We start from the raw sequence: 21,130 nt of genomic DNA on the forward strand, positions 1-21,130 counted from the left end.
GATCGGCAACCCATCCACCCCAGGGGTTTTGTTCCGCGCCATATGACTAATCGCCCCTCTGATTTCCGCTAGGGTGACAGGGCCCCCCAAATCCCGGGCTTCCTCCTCATCCAATACCGGCAAAGGGATCTGATCTAAATAATCGCCAATGTCCGCGGTGTCCACTTCGAGGTGGCTGGTGTACAGACCCGTGTAGTAGGATTGAAAGCGCCCCAGGACCGATGACTGCGAATAAACCACCTCCCCATCCTCCTGTCGCACACTCATAACCGGACATCCTCTAGGGTTCGGATCAGCCAACTTCGCAAGGAGTGTGCCCACTTTATCTCGCTCCTCATGCACTTTCACCGCATACAACTTATAATCATAGCACCGCAATCTCTCCATCTCAGTCGCCACCGCCTCCTTAGCACGCAACAAGCTGTCCTGCAGCTCCGGCTTCTCGGGTCGCTGCCGTTCCACCCCTCTCAGCACTTCTTCCGCCTTCGCGAGGTCATTCAGCACTGTTCCTCTCACAGTCAGAAACCGTCCCATATATACCCCCCTCACCACCACTTTCATCGCATCCCATTCAGTCGCTCTAGTCGCTGTCGACCCAGCATTGACCGTGAAGTAGTCATCCATGCCCTGTCGGACCGTGTCACAGAACGCCGGGTCATCCAGCGTCTCCGGACGAAGTCTCCACGTAGGGACCGCCGATCTCGCCAGCTGCCATTGCACAGAAATCAGCAGTGGGTTATGGTCCGAGATGGTTCTAGACAAATACTCTGAGTGAATCACCACCTTCGCTAGAGACTCGCAACACAGCACCGAATCCAGTCTAACATGCAGATCATGCAGTGCTGAGAAGTAGGAGTAATCTCGAGTTTCGGGGTGCTGCGCCCTCCATACATCCACCAAGCCCCACCTCTCCTGTCAGTCCCGCCTATGGGTCACAAGTCTGCGCACCGGGGAGTCTACCAAAGGCGGGTGTGACCTGTCCAACAGCACATCTGAAATGGAGTTAAAATCCCCCGCTAGCAATATTGGGCCCGCCAAATAATACGCCAGTGAGCGCGACAAACCCTCAAAGAAACGTGCTTGATCAGCATTGGGGGCATAGATGTTACACAGCACCACTTCCCTACCACACAGCCGTCCTTCCACCACCACATAACGACCCTCCGGATCTATCCTCTGACTCGTGACTTGGAATGGCGTGCCCGCTCTGATCCATATTAACACCCCTCTGGCAAACGCTGAGTAAGTCGTGCCAAACACCTGACCCCGCCACCTCCTCTGTAACGCCCCACATTCCTGCTGTGTCAAGTGAGTCTCCTGAAGCATCGCTATCTGAACGCCCCTCCTCACCAAGTAGGCATGTACCTTGTGGCGCTTAACCATATTCCGAATACCCCGGACATTCCATGTGACACATTTCAAATTAGGTAACGTCCCCATAGAGCATCAATCCCAACAGTGGCGCACGCCAATAAATGTGACCCGCATCGCAGCAATTGTACAAACCCTCCAAAACATACCCCGTAACTCCCATCCACCCCCTCCCCAGGACAGGGCTTAGTAACCCAGCTTCAGCCCTGTTCCAAACCTCAAACACCCAACACATCACACTAATCTGTGGTCGACACCACAGAAGACCTTAAGGGTCTAATGAGGACTATGGAGCCCCGAACCAGGACGACAGAGCAACCACCCCGCGCCCACAGCCCCATACTGCTAAAGCAGCCCCATACCTGGCAGTCCACTAGAAGTCAGGAGCGTCCAGGCCTGACAGCAAGTTCAGCGGCCACGAGCTTCACCCATTAAAGATACCATCCGACGTTTGTGGGGTGACCTCCGGCCCCTGTGCTCCCCCCACCTCCGAGTCGTCATCACCGGTCTTCTCACCTTCACCCTCCGAAGCCGAACCTCTGGAGGCGTCGTCTCGCTGCGAGCCCGTGATGTTCGCCGTGGCCTCCAACGCACTCTGTCTATCAGCCAGCATTTGCGCCTCTCGCGCGGCCTGTTGGCGCTTATTCCGGGAGCGGATGCGCTGCGACTTCCTGACCCTGACCGGTTGCTCACGACCCCTGGCGGGCCTGTGTGCTCGATCCGTCCCAGCACGATACAGTTCCAGCCAGGACCATGCTTCATCGGGTGTTTGGAAAAAGTGAGTCCTGTCATCAACGATGATCCGCAGCTTGGCTGGAAAAAGCAAGGAGTATTGAATCCCTTCCTCTCTCAGCTCTTTCTTCACCGACAGAAAGGAAGCCCTGCTCCGCTGCACCTCCTGCGTATAGTCCGGAAATATCGTCACCTTGCTGTTATCCACTTGGAAGGGCCCCCGATCTCTCGCCCTTTGGATCAGCAGATCCCGATCCTTATAGTGCAGCAGTCTGGCCACCATCGGTCGGGGCGGTCGGCCCTCCAGGGGAGGCTTCGCGGGCACCCTGTGCGCTCTTTCCAGGGAGAAGAAGGGGGAGAGGCCCTCCGGCGCTACCACTGTGCGGAACCAGTCCTCCAAGTAGGCCACCGCATCACCCTTCTCAATTTTCTCTGGAAGCCCCACTACCCTCACGTTGTTCCGGCGGTTGCATCCTTCCGCGTCCTCTGCTCGACGCTCCAGAATCGCCAGTCGATGGATAACGTCATCAAGTTTATGCTCCGCCGTGACCACCGCCGGTTTCAGCTCCTGGAGCAGTTGCTCGTTGGATTTCACACGGTCAGAGAGCTTGGCGTGGTTCGCTCTCAGCAGGCCAAGCCCGGACGCCACCTGCGCAATATCCTGGTGCAGCTCATCCTTGGTGGTAGTGATCGCGGCCAAAATGGCATCAAGACGGAGGTTCAGCCACAGCTCCTGCGGCGAGGGCCCCGTTGGAAGATCGCCATCCGCGGCCTCTGACTGCCCGTCACCTCGCTCAGGAGGCGCAGCGAGGTCAGCCCCCTGCGCGGCCATCTTGTCAACGGGAAACGTGCCACCTCAGCCGCCTCTTTCAATGGCGGCCGGCGGCTGCAGTCCTTCCGTCCTTCCCGTCCCCAGGGCCACCTGGCGAGCCCAATGGCAGATCACAAGGTGCGCAGCTCCCCGGTCTCCCGGCGGTGCCAATTGTCCTTCCTCTGCGCCCCGACGCCAACCTCCTGCCCAGAAATGGATTCCGTGCAGCCCCACCGATATCCTCAGTGCGTCACCAAAGTGCGGAGGCCAGGGGTGCGAGCCCCCTCAGAAGACAGATAGTCAGGTGTTGCCCCACTGGGCAGTTTGAGCCCACCGCCCCCGGCGGCACCGATCTGCGCGGCCTCAGCGCACTGCGGGGTCCACACACTGCCTTATCGGCCTCACCCCCACCTGCCTGCAACCGGGCGTCCAATCGCCCTGGGCAACCGCCCCCCCCAGCACACGGCCAACTCGCCGTTCTCCTCAGTGTCCCGGTGGCCTCTGCTTCAAAGCCCTCAGGGATGGGTCGGCCACAGATGTCAGCAGCGCCGCCACCGGTGCAGCGCGAGTGATGGCTGCGCTCTCCTATCGTCCGGGCGAGCAGGTGGGGGAGGGGCGCCGCTCGCGCCAGGGCAGCGCCGGTGCTCTTCTCCGCTGCTCCGGTCCCGCTCTCCTGAATCCCCCACCGGTGCACCGCTTCGCTAGGGCCCCAGGCGCCTCAGACCGCGCAGCACCCCACATCGCTCCGCTCTCCGAACTCTCGCTCTGTTGGCGCCGCCATCTTGCCTTTGTTCCCCAGCTTCACCAAGCGGGACTCCAGGTCCGTCCGCCTGCAGCGCCCAGGGTCCCGACGGGGGTCAGATGCTCCCCGCTGGTCCAGCGACCCCACCGGAGCTCAGTTCCAGCCGCCAGGTAGTGTGGGGCTAGCTACTACAGGATAAAGACGGGACTCGGCGCGGAGCAACTCGCTCACGCAGCCATCCCGGTCGGCGCCTAAACCACGCCCCATAAAGATTCATCTATGAGGTGTTTCAGACCTTTGGTTAGTGTTACTGCCTAGGCATTTGATTTGGTAGACGTCCTAACTTCTATTTCTTTCAAGATATAGGATCGTAGGGAGTCCCAGCCTGCTTGCCGCAGTGCGAACAGATATCCGCAGTGCGAATAGAAATTATCTATTCATCTGATGCGTTCTATTGCCAATGTATGCATTCACATTTCTCATGATCTACAGTGTGTCACCACAAACCCAGCTTATGACGAGCCCTTTCTGGATTTTATTGTGACAAGCACCTTAACAATTCTTGCGTTCGTCATCTCATGGCCTTTTTAGCTTGCCTAAGGTCCGACTTGCCAGAATGGGCGGCAGGTCTTTTTCTCTATTGGGCCCCAAACTGTGGAACTCTCTCCCTCTGACCATTCGAAACGAAACTAGTTATGTCAATTTTCGCAGAGCCATTAAGACCTGGTTGTTCAATCAATAAATCCCCCTGTTTTGCACGGTAGTAACCTATTGTCCTCTAGCACACTGTCTCATAGCGCCGGGAAACCCTTTTGGGTAGCTGTCGCGCTCTATAAGCTCAATAAATAAATAAATAAATGAACTTAGAGGCTTCAGTGTATGTTTCAAAAGCTTGACTTTTAGCAAGCAAATTTCTACTCTCTATAGTAGAACTAATCTATTATTCGCAATTGATCTCAGGCCCCACACATACAGATGAACCTTCTGAGTGACCGAGAACATCCTTCATCTGTACTGAGCATCAAGGGATTATAGTAAACGCTTCCTTCCGAGCAGCACCAAAAATGAGTAGGGCCACAAATGCTCTAATTAGTGTCAGACCATAAAAAACTTTGGACAGATCCTCCTGTTTCTACCTACTAGCTGCTTGCTTAATCACCCTTCAACAATAATAATTCAGTAGGATTCCATCGACCGACAACCATACATGATTATCTTATCAAATCCTTTCTTCCCACTAAACACCTATGACAATTTTATTGCAAGACACCTGGAGTAAAATCCCTAAATTAAATTAGGCACAACAGAGTGACCCTGGAAAGACACTGCAACTAAAAGCAATAATGTGAAACTGAAACTAGAATATCATTCCAGAATCTATATGCCACCCATCAAAAAAGCAACTATTCCATTAGTCTCACTTCATCCTGAAGCCTTTTGCACATCAAAGTACTCCTCCACTCACAAGTCACCAAGTTCCAGGAACTAGTAGAATCTCTGGCTGACGACTTCACTAATAAAACAAAAGACTTGGAAACACGCCTAGAGAAGGAAAAGGATAACAACTGGGCTCCTTCACCAGATCTCCCGAATCTCACAATACAAAGTAAAGTCTGAAGTAACTTGTCCCTAACTCCTAAAGACTTTACCAGTGCTATAAATTATGTGGTTCCTCTGGTTCACCTGTGCATCCGGCCACATGCGCCTCGATGATGTATTGAAAGATATCCTCTTGATAGCTTACTGCTGTCCTGGCCAGATCCATCATCAGTCAGACCTTAGTGACTGAAGTTTTCCCAAGCAAACTCAAAACCGCACGCAACGAAACTACAATAAAAAACTCAGCCTTGTTCCGACCCACCCTTCTAACTAACAACTGATATCTAGTGACTTATTTTTGGCTGACACATTAAGAGATCAGCTTGAAATCAAGCATCATTATTCTGAAGAAAATAGCCTGTCTTTGGACGAACAAATTGGATTCTATCCAGCTCCAGAACTGCAGTAACAATAATAGTCCAATGGGATGATATCAAAGCCACTGGTACCACGTATAAAATAGTGGTATTGCTTCCATGTGGTCACTGATATGCATTTGCTGTGCTTCATCAACCTACATTCGTATAGAGAATTGATAACAATGGAGTTGAAGGAAGGGTCCCGAAATTATTTCCTTCCTACCTCATTCTTCACCTCTCTTTCTTCCGTCTCCTTGGGGATAATTGAAATCCACAACGGCATACCCCAAGGCTCAACCGTTGGTACTTCCATGTTCAATGTTTATCTCACTCCACCTCCTGACCTCATCTAATTTTATTTAAACTGTTAGAAATGTTCTAAAGCAAAAAGACCAAACAGCTTGAAAATCGACCTGATCTTGACTGCTGTGCAGTCCAATAATGCTTAAAAGTAGTCCTCCGCATGGCACCACTCAGCAGACTTGGTATACACATATCTGGCTGGTAGACAACCATTTCAAGCTACCTCACAAACTGTGATATGGATCTTAGAAAACCATCAAAAACTGATATATCGTATCTGGCCAAAGGATCGAGCATCACCCCTCAACCATCTGACCTCAAGCGCCAGGGCCGCCACCATTCTGTTCCGCCGAAGAAAGGAACCTAGGGGTGATTATGGACTCCACTCTATTATACCACAAGAAAACCAACGGGGCATTTAGACCCTAGCAAGGCTGTCCTCTAGTACATTAGGAGGGGAGGGCATGACCTTCAACACTGTGGATGAGGAGCTTAACCTGTATATACTGATCCCCTCCGGCAAGGAGCTCTATTCTATGGTATTCTGAGATGCACACATTTGAAGTGCCCGATTGGTACACATTTTTGTTGAGAGAGAAACTCCTAAAGTGGATTCTGAACAAAAAGTAAATAGCCGAACACGCAGAGAGGCTCTCCCGATTCGACCATGTCCTGCCTGAAGGACATGGGCATGGAAAATGAGCAACAGAATTTTTGGCCTCTATAGAGCTGAATGATAATCACTGTTAGCCGGCTATCCCATGGCGTAGGTCCGTCCCTGGGTAAGCGGTTACAAAAAGTAAATGACCAAACATGCAGGGAGCCTTTCTTTGCACAAGGGCTATTTTCCATTTTCCTTTCTGGGTGCGACCATGCAGTTTGGTGGGGTGGGACTGCCGGTTTATGATAATCCTACCACTTGTCTAAGCCCTACACATGGCCTCATGTCTCCAAACAAAATTCCTACATGATGTCATACCTTCAGTGTATTTTCCAATATCTTGTGTCTTCCCTCAAAAAAAACATATTACCATTCACCTGGCACGCTCCCATTTCGATTGTGCACTATACCTTGAAGCATCCCTGTTAGTTCTACCGAAATTAGAACCCAGCTGCCAGACTGCTACAACTGGCAACTATACATTATGAAAGGGCGAAGAAGAAACGCTAAACACATGTTATAATATAAAGCAATTTGTGTGTAACCTGTAGGTTCTGGGTTTGAATCACACTGTGGCCAGCCCCTACTATCCAACTTGCTAACTTGAGAGCCACGCAATTGGGTTTTCCTTTAACTTGTTAATTTCAGCTCTGCGAAACTTAAAAGAAGCAGTAGGCAGCGCTATATATAAACGAATTATTATAATTTCTTGACTGAAGGTAAAACCTCCCCCAGGCCTTAACCGTCAGTGTTCTGACCCACCTCTTCTTTGCATCAAACATTCTGGCCTCAAAGCACCAGAGGCTGAGAATTTGCAGTTGCTCGAGAGGCCATTAGAGCGGTGAGATCTATAAGCGAAGCGTGATTAGGGGGTGTCAGAGTGCGCGCCGCGCGCGGCATGGGAGCGCGAGCGCTTGATGAGGCGCGAAAAGAGCGCGCGGCACGTCATCTCCTCCGCAGACGCCTGGCGCGAGCCGCTGAAGAGGCCTCCTCGCCTTTATCTTTTTACCTGAAGACAGGAAAAACATACTCTGGGAATATTTGAGTCAGGGGAAAGGGGTGGAGTCACGACGGGCGGAGCCACGAAACTCGGAACTTCACAGTCATAAATTCCACATTTATTTTTTTCTAAATCTTCCGCAAATGGATTGGCAACATGGACCAATGTGACAATAAATCTGTCCCGCGTGCCAAATTGGTCGCAAAGAGATTGCATTAAAAACATATTAAAAGTTAAGGGCAAGGCACCTGCTGCACAGTGATTGAAATGGAAATATGGACCAGCTGGTGCTCCTTGTCCCAGGGTACCTGTTTGCCGCTGAGAGGCGTCGCTACTTTCCCTTTAAAAGCATAGCTGTAGCGCTGAGAAGTACCGGTACTATCCCTTCCGAATTAAGGAAGTGCAGATATGGAGTACATGAGAATACCTGTCCATTTAAAGCATTTGTGTTGTAGAGAACTTTGTGTACCCTACAATTTTCATGGGATTATAATCATGGTAACTTAACTCTGATGGTTAATGCTGTTCCCGGAGAGTTCTGTGTTTTTTCCAGTCACAGTTGTGACTTAAAAAGTAGCACAGAGGGTTAACATGCCTGCTGCGAAGCACATTGTGTAACATTCCGTTCACAGATTTGTATTGTATGTAGACCGGTATGTGGGTTCCTGCTTTTGACACATAGATCCATTTATTACTTCCAGTTCATAAACTGCAATTCTAATATACCACAGTGAGCTATGAACCGGCATCAAGGAGCTGTATGCAATCTGACAGTCATGGGTTTATATCTTTATTATTTTTTCCTTAATCTCTTGTTATTCTAAATTTGCAAAGAAAGGCTCCTTTAGGTATTAATGAAGTCCTGTTAGTACAGATAAACTCAATCATTGCACCACTGCATTAAGTTTTAAATTCATGCACTCTTGCCATACAATGTCTATAAGTATGGATAATACACCATATAGCCCTCATTGCCTGCTCTAACATTTCCTTGAATGAGTTATCTTTTTGTGTATGGTGTAAATTACCCTGACACTCTGATCTGAGATGAGCAGTGCTCTAAAAGAATTAAATTAAACATTAATTAGTAAGTGTCATTTTCATTAAATTAGCTATTTGTGTAATTACTCAAACACCCAGATTTATCTGGCATTCATACAGTGGATGCATAATTCCTACATAGGCGGGCTGATCAAAGTAAGAAACCTGCTCCCAAATCATGGTTTCTCTAAAGTACTTGTGAAGTCATAAGCTGTGCCTTTGTTTCCTTCCTTTCTATTGGTGTCTAGGTGTTAGGGTCCAGATGGCTCCTATTCAGGATGACACGAACAAAAGAAGGGCTAATGGCTCTTTAATTCAGGCCTTTGTTGTAGCCCCACTGGAAGTGAAAATAAAAACCCCATCTCCACGTTACTGCTCTGAACAGAAAGCAGGCTATGTGTGGATGCAACTGAATTGTTTCCCAATGTTGTAAATTTACACCAGAACAAATTTGCCATATTTGATTTGGTTGGTCAGATCCCAGATCCAGCTCTAAAAGATCTCCCAGATCCGGCGAGATCCCCCTCATTTCCTGCACTGTCTGAAGGTGCCAGTAGGCAAACATGATGGCAGCAGGAAGAACAGAACGGTCTGACCCTTACTTTGTAGATATGCCATTTTAGCTTAATTGAGTTAGTGAAACTTGTATACTCCACATATGCTATCTAGGTGGACACAATCACATGTCAACAGACCAGAGGTATAACTACTGTGGAAGAGCTACTATTCCCCTTTCCCCAACTCATGTAAAGTGAAACCTGCTCTTATCATGTCTGCTCTTCCTCCTCTACAGGTCTCATTGTTTACCTGGGGATGATGGTGGGTGCCTTCCTGTGGGGAGGCCTGGCTGATCGCATTGGACGGAAGCAGTGTCTCCTGATCTCCCTGTCCGTCAACAGCGTCTTTGCTTTCTTCTCGTCCTTCGTACAGGGTTACGGTACTTTCCTCTTCTGCCGCCTTCTCTCTGGGGTCGGGTGAGTGAGCTGTCCTTTCACTGTTCTTGGTGTGTCATTGTCTCTCTGCTTTTTGGTGATGAAAGGGCATGATTTGGTGAATGTGAACGTGGACAGTTCTTATGCTGGATCGGATGACTCAGTCGACTAATATGCACACTCCAGAATAAGTATTTGAACTCATGGTCAAATGTTCCTATCAAGGCAATTATTTTTCTTCTATGCAAATGTGAATTATAAAGCATATCATTATATGTGTGTATATATATATATTTTGTTGTCCAAATGCATTCTTCGAATGAAAGCGCACACGCACCAGCTTAGTTTCAAGGCAGGACTGCATTTATTCATGTAAAAGGTTAATTTCCATAGCCTTGCGCGTTTCGGGGCAAATTGACATGAAATGGGGCAGATTGTTAAAGCAGGCATGTGCAGCACGTGACTTTTAAAAGCTCTTCAATTGGCCACATTCAATTACAACGCAATGCTGCATGCTGGTAATGGAAGTTCATGACGTTTTAGTAACGGTTTACATGTCCTGCTGTTAGTGTTACCTTTAGTAGGCTCTGTCCCATTGCAATATTTCGTCCATTATACACCCTCCAGTGGGCCCTTAGCATGAATTACAGTATTTCAGCCAGCCAGTATTCCATCAGCCGGAGACTTCGAACATTTCCTGTGTCTCCAGATGGCCCTCAGACGTAAGAGGTGGTGCGCTTTCGCGGCTGGAATGCCGCCACCCCAATTTTGTTGTCCAAATGCATTCTTCGAATGAAAGCGCACACCCACCAGCTTAGTTTCAAGGCAGGACTGCATTTATTCATGTAAAAGGTTAATTTCCATAGCCTTACGCGTTTCGGGGCTCCAGTCCCCTTGGTCACAGGCAAATTGACATGAAATGGGGCAGATTGTTAAAGCAGGCATGTGCAGCACGTGACTTTTAAAAGCTCTTCAATTGGCCACATTCAATTACAACGCAATGCTGCATGCTGGTAATGGAAGTTCATGACGTTTTAGTAACGGTTTACATGTCCTGCTGTTAATGTTACCTTTAGTAGGCTCTGTCCCGTTGCAATATTTCGTCCATTATACACCCTCCAGTGGGCCCTTAGCATGAGTTGCAGTATTTTACACAGCCAGCCAGTATTCCATCAGCCAGAGATTTCCACAGGCTATGGAAATTAACCTTTTACATGAATAAATGCAGTCCTACCTTGAAACTAAGCTGGTGCGTGTGCGCTTTCATTTGAAGAATGCATTTGGACAACAATATATACATATATATATATATATGAAATGATATACTTTATAATTCACATTTGCATTGGAGAAATTAACAATGTTTTGTTTACTTATATAATACATTATTGGCCAGATTGTATCTCTGCACTGTTGTATACATTTCCTCATTTCTCAATGTTAGAAAGTAATGGACAGTTATGTAGAACTTTATGTCAACCAAAAGGTTTGATGGACATTCACAACAAACTTAATGGTATATCCGATTAAACGATGACTGACTAAGGGGATTCTCGCAAGGCAAAAAAAAAGTATTTTTTTCCAGTGAGCACAGACTTTTGGGCAGCTCTTTCCAGCAATGCAAAAGTACAATTTTCAACTACGTTTTTCAATATTTGGATACATTTGAACTAACCCTTTTTTCTAAAATGCTTGGATAGTTTTTAACTTTCCCCAACATTTCCAGGACTGAAGTTAGAAAAGTGCATAAGCTTCCTCAACTATCTTGTGGAAAATAGCACCTTCCACCCACATATTCTAGAACTACAGTTAGTATGTAGTCTTCCTTCTGCCTCAGAAACGTTCGACTTTCTTCACTGTAGCATACACTAAATGCAACTTGTGAAAACTCTTTAATGTCATTCAGAGCACGAATTCGATAAAATTAATATCGCGCGCAAAAGATTAAAAAAAAATGTGTATAGAGTCTTGTAGACATTCAGTGGTGCACCGAAAATATTGTTCTCAAGGTCTGTCCGCAAGACCAAAGGAAAATAGTGCTGTCTTGTATGAACAGAATTCTTCCCAATTTTCCATGACAAAACGCAAATATTGAACTTTTCATAAATGGTCCTCTAATCAAGTTCCAAAGCTCTGCTCCAGTATCAAGTCTGCTGCCACATAACAGACCTGCGGGAACCGATTCAAGACGGCTCAGTTTGACGACTTACACAAACCAAAGGATATGATCCCTATACGGGAAATCACCCTTTAGAATGAACAAGAACTACCTCTATGAATACTAGCAGTTCTTGAACGCTTCAGCTGAATAAGCGCATATGGTTTTGCGACAGACGTAATCCAGATCCTCTCAAAGGAGGAGCCCCTCAATTTGATACTCCCATCTTTGAATGAGTCCTGTAGATACACAGTCCTGCCCTGAGGAAGACCTTCACCAAAAACACCCAGGCCCAACAAGAAGTTTGAAACGCGCCGGCATACTCTTTAAAGTAGCCAGGAGACAACCATTCTATAATAAAGAAAGAAGTAACTCATATAAAAGGCAAAGAGAGTACTGATACCTCTAGGACTACTACAATGACCTCCGACCACTAAGGACCCAAAGTGTCTTTTGGACCACACTACTGAGGGTTACAATATGTCCCCAGCCGATTGAAACATGTAACCTTTTTTGGTTTACACTGCTGGACACTCTTTTGCAACAAACACTATCTGTAATTATATATGTTGTCCACTTTCAAATGTAATGTTCCTTTGTAACAATGTTGAACTTTGTGTATATATCTGTTTCTATTGTGTTGTCTATATAATAATTTTCATTAAATGTGTATGATTTGTCTATTGCGCAATATTGAACAAATTAACGGCGGTGTCTGAAGTAAAAACACTAAAATCAAGTAAAAAACAAACTTTATACATGCCAAAGAAAACGTTTAGAAAAAAACACAAGTCATGTATGACAATTACAGATATGAACAAGTGACGTATCTGGTTACAAAATAAATCAGGATGTATGGCATGGAGGTACACATATATTCACAAAACCCTACCTGATCCCAGCACCATACTCCCACGACAGGATCACTCCCAGTCGCGACAGACACATAAAAACGAGGGGCAATTCTTGAGCCCAAAACTACCGACCATAGATTACATTTTTAGCTGTTAAATACATTATTATGGCTAATCTTTTGTGCAATACAATGTTAAAACTGCAGATTTGAAACCCAACAGTTACAATTTAGCCTTTTCGAACTCTGGGATTGACAAAATAAAAAAATAAAAAACTTGTTAAGAAAATCTTCTGTTATAAGTGCCTAGAGTAAACTCACTTTGTAATATGTTCTAAGCCCATTATCTAACTATCACCACTTCCCTTTTCCACATCACTCTAGACCCCTTCGACTCACCCTCTGCGCTGTAAGCCACACAGCAAATGAACGTAAGGCATTCGGGCTATAATAAAACTTTTACACCATACACATATTGACATGCATACATATGAGTGCTTAATTTGAGCCCGGTGCTTCCCGGTACTCTGCACAGGCACTTAATTGATTTCCGGTGCTCGGCACTGGAACATAATTTTCAACAACATACTGAGTCCACCACCACCACATGGTGGCGCTGCTCATCTAATTTAGAGATGAGCAGAACAATGGTAGTTTAGGACTACAATATACATCCAAATTGCTAATAACTGCCTCCTCAGCCATTCCTTTAGCTTTGGGGACCTGGAATAATCTGAACTGTTGCATTTACATGCGAGAGATATGGTTAGTAGTTGTTTTGGCAGCGATGACGAGGGCGATGGGTGGTGCAAGCTGCAGTTGCCTCCTGGACAGAGACCTAGCACTTAATATTTTACAAATTAAGCACTGATATCTATATATTTTTGAGTGCAGCCTGCACTTTTAGCATACCATTTATATGTGCAGGTATTGCCGAGTCCCCACACCTGCACCCTGATTTGGAAGCAGACCGTAGACCAACCACCCCCGAGATCTCCCCCCAACCCCGTGGGTCCCACAAGCGTCCCTCGTGGCACAGATTACACGCAAATACCGTCAGTACTTTTTGGGTTAGGGGTTGTAACAACCCCGGACGTATTTATTTACACACAACACATCATAAAAATTAGCATTTTTACATTAATACGCAGAAACCCCCATAACACTCCATACAGTATTATTTACATGTTCTTGGATGGCTAACCTTAACAGAGACTGTAATACATAGCCATTCCTAACCATAAACTATACATTGTCCCTGCATATCCTGCACTAAGCCTACGTGTAAGAACATGACTGGTCCAACAACCTGTGAGGTCCTTTGGGAGTGATCTTGAGCAGGGGGCCCGTCTGCCCAGAAGGTTACCTACCTCGGGCACCCTGTACGCCCTCAAATACCACCCCCAAAGGGCTGTGCTGCTAGCTTGGTGCCCATGCTCCCTTGCAGGGATTGGCCATAAAGGCCTGTTCGAAGAGTGCACTTCCCCACCGGCTCCCTCTACCCACATTGCCATAAGCACCCCCTGGAGGGCCCTGAAAGACCGCTGTCCCCCCCACCTATGCCCATTACCAAGGGGGAGACCTTCTACGGACTGTAAATGCCCCATCAATCATGACCTTACCGCAGACCAAGGATACTATCATAAAATACGACACATGCTGATCAGTGCAAGACAAGAGGTTAGTCATGAATAAGAGTGCAACAAACAGTATAACATGTCTCCACAGCTTGCTATTTGAAAAAGAAAAGAAAACCCCCAGAGGTACTGGAACTGGAACCAAACATTCACCCACAACAATCTGCTGCCTCAGGGGATGGCGGGTGGGACAAAAAAGGCAGTTCAATTCTAAGCCCTAATGGGGCAGCTGGCAGCGCATCGGCATGAGAGCGGCGTGCAGTGAAAGAGACCGCTTTGCCGCTCCGTTGCTCCTTTTAAACGGGTGGGGTCCGGAGCAGACTGGTTCTCCCCAACCCAGAAGTGCTTAATGCACTTCCTGGTCACCACGCCGAGATGACCAATACCCGTGCGCGTTGTGGCTGGTGCTGGCAGCTTCACTTGCTGCCGTTACCAGCCCCTCCCCCTCTGGTGGGGACTGGCATCCCACCATAGGCGTGGCGCTCCCAAGCCAGGAGGGAGCGCGTTGGTCTACGGGCAGGTATTGCAGAGTCTCCGCCCCTACACCCTGATTTGAAAGCAGACCTCAGACCATCCACCCCCGGGAACTCTGCCCATACCCCCGTGGGCCTACCACCAGTAGTTTTTCAGTTAGGGGTCATAACAACCCTGGGCGTATTAATTTACACACACCACATAAAGATTAGCATTTTTACATTAATACACAGAAACCCCCATAACATTCCATACTGTATTATTTACATATTCTTGGATGGCTAACCTTAACAGAGACTTTAATACAAAGCCATTCCTAACCATAAACTATACATTGTCCCTGCATATCCTTCACGAAGCCTACGCGTAAGATCATGACTGGTCCAACAACCTGTGAGGTCCTCCCAGAGTGATCTTGAGCAGGGGGCCCGTCTGCCCAGAATGTTATCTACCTCAGACACCCCTTAGCCCTCAAATACCACCCCCAAGGGGCTGTGTTGCTATCTTGACGCCCATGCGCCTGTGCAGGGATTGGCAGTAAAAGCCTGTTGGAAGCATGCACTCCACCACCCCTGCACCCTCAAGCCGCCTTGCCGCAAGCACCCCCTAGAGGTCCCTGAGAGACCGCTGTACCCCACCTATCCCCATTAACAAGGGGGATGCCTTCTAGGGACCGTAATGCTCCACCAATCATGACCTTACCACCACAGGCCAGCAGATTTCCCTAATATCTGCCCCCCTCCAGAAGGTCATGCCCTGCCCTGCCTAAGGGTCAACCATGCGAGCATATTTTCCAGAAAAATCTAATACCTAATTTTGAAAGGTGGGCACCATCCTGAACCAAAAACCTCTCTCCCCGTATGCACTCATGCGGGATCCTCTGGAGTTTTGAGGACCTAAACAAAAAAGGCAGTTCAATTCTAAGCCTCGATGGGCCAGACGGCAGTGTGTCAGGGTCAGAGAGGCGTGCAGTGTAAGAGACCACTTTGCCGATCTTCCACTTCTTTTAAAGGGGCGGGATCCGAAGAAAACTGGTTCTGCCCCATCCCGGAATTGTTTAATGCACTTCTGGGTCCCCGCGCCGGGCTGACCAATGCCCATGCGCGTTGTAGACTGGTGCCAGCGGCATCACCCTCCCCCTCTGGCGAGGCGCAGCGCTCCTGAGGCTGGGGGGATGGGGGGCGCCTTTGCAGTAATGTTGAAAGTGTTACATTTGACTTGATTTTCAAAACAATTTGCAAAAGCAAGTTGTGATGACGTAAGGAATGGGTTTTTTTCAGTCCATGTTCAGTTATGGGTCTGACTTTTTCTCTAGTCAGAGCTGTTTCTTTCCCTCAGTGGCATAAGTGGAAAATCATTTTATATTAATTAATAAAGTATCAAAGGGCAGAATGTAAATAGTGGGTGCAAATTACTCACTGACTTTATTCAATCTGGGCTGCATATTGCGATGCAACCGATTTATTAAGTAGTCACAACACAAAATGTCAGTCATGACATCATGGAGGAGCATGTAGTGGTACCCTAGACCAGTGTCTGCAAGACCCCCTTCCCCAGTGGCCAGCAGGGATGGTGCCCTTAGGGAAGGCTATCCCTCAGGCACAAATTCGTCCTTGCAAATCAAATACTACCCATTGTTGGTTTCATTATCTGATCAATGGTTTCCAGTTGCAATTGCTGTCAGAAAGCATTGACACAGAACATGGCGACTCCCATATAAGAGGGGGAATTGCAACTATATTGGTACTGATTGGTTTAATTCATTTCTCGAACTCATGTAAAGTGTTTTTATTGACTTCCCTCTATATTTCCTAAGGAGATCTGCAGCAGATTCACATAAAACAGCACAGTGCAAGGAAAGCTTGCCTGGAAGCGAATAAATCATGCTTAGCGGAAGATTTCGCTCAGCGTGATTAAAAACCTTTTAAAAATACAAGCAATGGTCTTTAGGGAGTCTGTTGTTACCATGGCAACAACAGACCTTTTCTTTAATTGTTGGGCTTTCATTATTGTACTAAACAGCGTCTCAGGTGATTGCGACAATACTGGCCTGTCATCCGCATTGAGATGATCCAGGCTGGCATCCATCTGCTCTTGCATACCACTAACTCACACCCTAGTCTGCGATACCAGCTATTCCTTAGATCACCCTGATATCGGGACCCTCCATCACGGAGGCACCAGGACAGCCTGTGAGAGCTAGCTCTGCAAGTATATGGGCCGATCAATCAGCCTGTTTGAGAAGCCATTGCGTGGAGCGGTAGTCCTGGCACGCCGAGGTTGATCTATAGGTTGTCGACTTCCGTGTGCATTGGACATTGACTTTTAGGTCTCTTGTATTTACACACAGCATCAATTTTTGCAACTTTACATTTAAAAAGTCACTATATGTATTTTATTTTTCAGCTGAAATTTGATTCTGTTGGACTCCAGTAAATTTAATTTCTTTCTAATTACTTCGTAGGAGAAATGTTAAAATCTTAGGCTCTAAATAAGGGCCAGATGTAGGTAATTTTATTTTACCACTTCTTAAATACCGAATCATACCGATTCGGTATTTAAGAAGTGGTAAAATAGAGGGGGGGAGATGTAGATAGTTCAGATTCGGTAAATACCGAATCGTTAAGATTCGGTATTTACCGATTCTGTAAATACCGATTCGGTAATGCCCATTGATTCCTATGGGCTTCAAAGCCCATAGGAATCAATGGGCATTACCGAATTGGTATTTACAGATTCGGTAAATACCGATTTCAGCAAGGGTGCAGGGGGTGTCACTTTGACACCCTCTAGCACCCCAAATACAGGCATGTGTGCCATGTGGCACACAGACATGCCCTAAGGGCATTTCTGTGTGTCACATGGCACAGGTGTGCCTGCACAGATGTGCATGCACACCTGAATTCGGTATTTTACCACCCAATTGGATTGGGTGGTAAAATACCGAATTCTGAAGGCGTGTAGCACTGTAAACAGTGCTACCTACATCTGGGTTTTACTGAATCGGTAAAATTACCGATTCGGTATTTTACAGATTCGGTAAATTTACCGTTTCGGTAAATTTACCGAATCTGTAAAATATTGGCCCCTACATCTCGAAAACCAATTACCGGTCGGTAACGGCCGAAATTGGCCGTTACCGACCGGTAATTGGCGACCTACATCTGGCCCTAAATGTTCACTTTTACACTATACAATCACCTATTAGGATCTAGTGCTAATAAACCTGCATTTAAATACACTATCATTCAATTAGCTTCTAGATCTTTATTTTACCACTGAAGGGACAAGATAAACTTAATGTAAGCGGGTGCAGCAGGTGGTTTTCTGGCACTCTCACATTGGTAAACTAGAATATGGAAAATGTTGGCAATTGCTTATCTTATTGCAATGGTAAAGAGAGCAGGAAATTCGACCCAACATGGAAACTGCTGTTGGACTATATGTCTTTGGGTTTCCCCTCTCTGTGCTATATAGCTTAGCGGATGTATGACATTACAACGCATGCTTTTACCACGCGTGCTGTTACAACGCAGTTTTTACAACGCATGCTGTTACAACGCATAGCGCTTTGGGGTGCTGGATAGTGAATAGTTTAATTTACTATTCCAACTCCAGTCCCCGTGGATAGTAGGGAAGGTGTTGGATAGTAAATTAAATCTATTCCCTATCCTAGAGCGCCCCCCCAGTGCAATGCGTTGTAATGGTTTTCGTTGTAAAACCTGCGTTGTAATAGCACTGCGTTGTAAAAGTTTCGTTGTAAAGGATGTTTCCCAGCTTAGCAGAGGTGGTAGAAAAGTCAATAAGCATGATGTACATTTTACGAGCTTTACCCTGAATATATATTTGTGTAGACTCCCATGCAGGGATGTGATATTGTCCAGGCCAGAGGGGTTCAGTCAAAAGGCGACTTGCTGTCAAGGTGGAATGCCTTTGCCTGTACCCTGGCTTCAAGAAGAACTAACGCTGAGCCTCTAAACAACTTTCCAATTGCATCCACACTGCTATTTGTCAAGAAGTATGTGGTGACATCTTCAAGCTCTTATAAATAGGAAGTATTAAACCATCTTTTCAGAAGTTAGGATTTGCATCCTGATCATAAGAACTAACAAGTAGGGGGCATAAACATTTTACCCAAGCCTGCACATGTTGTTTTAATACAATAACAGCCAACTTACCCGTGGCCGGACCCATTGTCTGCCTGCCTTTCTTATTGTTTTTTAAATAATGTCAAGGGGTGGTGGCTCACATCTTACTCTGGGTAGTTTTGCAAACTCTTCCTTTGTTAGAAATGGCATGCCTGTCCCTGCATATAGCACTGAAATGTATATAACCCAGTCTTCTTCTGATATTGAGACTGTAGATTTTTAAATATTTGTCCTAGTTTTTTATACTGTGACTCCGGAATGCTATGATTATGTGCTGCAGCCCTAGACAAGCACCATCAGAAACATATTACCAAGTGAGATTTGTTCAAATGAAATTTCGCTGAGTCTAGGAATAGTCAATTTAGGACAATGTATGTGACTAACATGTTTTTCAAATGTAGGAACGTCTAATATTTTCCTGGTATTCAACCACAGTAGTGTCCCTGAGGCAAGGCACTGGAGGTTTATGGATAAGATTGTAATCTGGAGTTTCCCAACTTCCCACAGTTCAAGTTTCCTGTAAGGAAACTCTTGACAGATTTTGATCTTTCCATAGCAGTTCTATTTGGACAGGTTCTTTAATCCAGTAACACTCCAGTACACAAGGTGAAGTTTAGGGTTAAACATTTAATGCATGAGAGATGTTACAGGATAAGGGGCGAAATCAGAGGTTGATTTAAATAAATTGTGGTTCAATGTTTATTAAAAAAATATTAAGTGATAAGAACATGAAGGTTTCACTGAATATTTCTAGAGATGTTAACAAATAGAGCATTTTCATAGCACTTTAGATACAGGACGTATTACATTTCATCCCCCAAAATTTGGAAATGGGCATCAAATAATACATTCCAAAGATTTTTTTAGGGACTGGATCAAAATAGTATGCATACTCTTAAACTCCTTTGATCCAATATATTTTGACAATAGATGAGGCCTTGAAACTGGCACAATTTGTTATATTGGCCTCATGGCAATAATAATGGGAACATACCCATGCCGAAGGTGTTGTAATATCAGGTTGGACGTTATCACTCAAACTGTGTGTTATCCCAATAATTGACCGGAAATTCCAGCTTAATCCATACACTGTTGTACCATTAGTGAAATGATCTTGCTCCATTTAAAATCATAACACCCTAAAAGGTCAGGAAATTGTTGCCCTTGCAGGAAGCGTTCGTCCTGCCATCACAAAAGTGTCCTCATAATCTTGAAGTATTTGTGTGCTTAATTATCATAACATTTTATTTTTGATCATGTTTTATTTGTCTTCTTACTCATCATATAATAGTCCCACTGATCATAATGACATTCCCTCCTTTTACCCAGAATCAGAATATAGTCTCACTAATTGTCATGAAACTGTCATCATTATTCTCATTAAATTGGCATGCCACATAACATCCTCCCACTTATAAGAATGTAACTAACCCTTAAATATAAAATATGAACAATAATTATCATCTCATTGTAATTCTAGTCATAGTGATATTGCCATGACATAATTGACATTGTCTCCATATCATTGAGACACGTTTCCACAAAAACATCATAGCATTCTCCAAAAGTCTCGAAATCCATTTTTAATTCTGGTGAAATGTTACTTCATCATCACACAATGTGCCTCATTATCATCATGAAATTAGCCACACAATCATCATGATATGATCTCTACAATCATGAAAGTCCCTGTAATTTTTCTGAAATGTTAGCTGTTGCATATCAAGCATAAAATTGTGGCCCCGACTAGCATGACAGGGCACCAAAGCGGGCATTATAGTTCTAAAAAAAACCCTCAGAATCATGGAATTGTTATGCAAACATGATATCCTTTCCTGACAATAATTACTTAACTATCCCAACGTTCTTAGTGAACATTTACCTAAAATCATCACGACATCCTACTACTAGCTGTTATGCTAGTGGTTTATAATAATCAGATATATATTCTGAGAATATGCACTAAGAAATCTCCCAAACAGATATGAAATTCACCACCTAATCAACATAAATTCACAAAATAATCATTATGGAATTATTACAATTTTTTTTGAAAAATCCCATTATTCAACTCGAAAATACCTACCTTCTAATCATTAAAATTTAACTGTAAGCATTGTAGAATTGTCCCTTAATTAACATGAAATGTTACCTTAATCTGCATGAAAATGTCCTTTATTAAGTACAAAATTGTCTCCAAACATGGATGAAATTGTTCCAGTAGTGAGGCCCGTACTGTCCCCCAAATAATGTTTGTGCTATACCTGCATATTTGTACCCCAGTATGATCATTTAACAAAAAAAAATAA

The 21,130-nt window shown here is 45.5% G+C and overlaps 1 protein-coding gene across 3 annotated transcripts in view; it reads left to right on the forward strand.

Annotated features, from left to right (window-relative positions):
- SV2A (synaptic vesicle glycoprotein 2A) overlaps positions 1-21,130 on the forward strand; it is a 349,950-nt gene that overhangs the window by 247,580 nt on the left and 81,240 nt on the right. For all 3 annotated transcript variants that reach the window (XM_078670410.1, XM_078670409.1, XM_078670408.1), the window contains exon 3: positions 9,413-9,593. In XM_078670410.1, coding sequence (XP_078526536.1) covers positions 9,413-9,593 — 181 coding nt within the window. The remainder of the gene's footprint in view (positions 1-9,412; positions 9,594-21,130) is intronic.

This window comes from Lissotriton helveticus, chromosome 12 (assembly GCF_964261635.1).
Source record: "Lissotriton helveticus chromosome 12, aLisHel1.1, whole genome shotgun sequence".
In the NCBI taxonomy this organism is placed as follows: domain Eukaryota; kingdom Metazoa; phylum Chordata; class Amphibia; order Caudata; family Salamandridae; genus Lissotriton; species Lissotriton helveticus.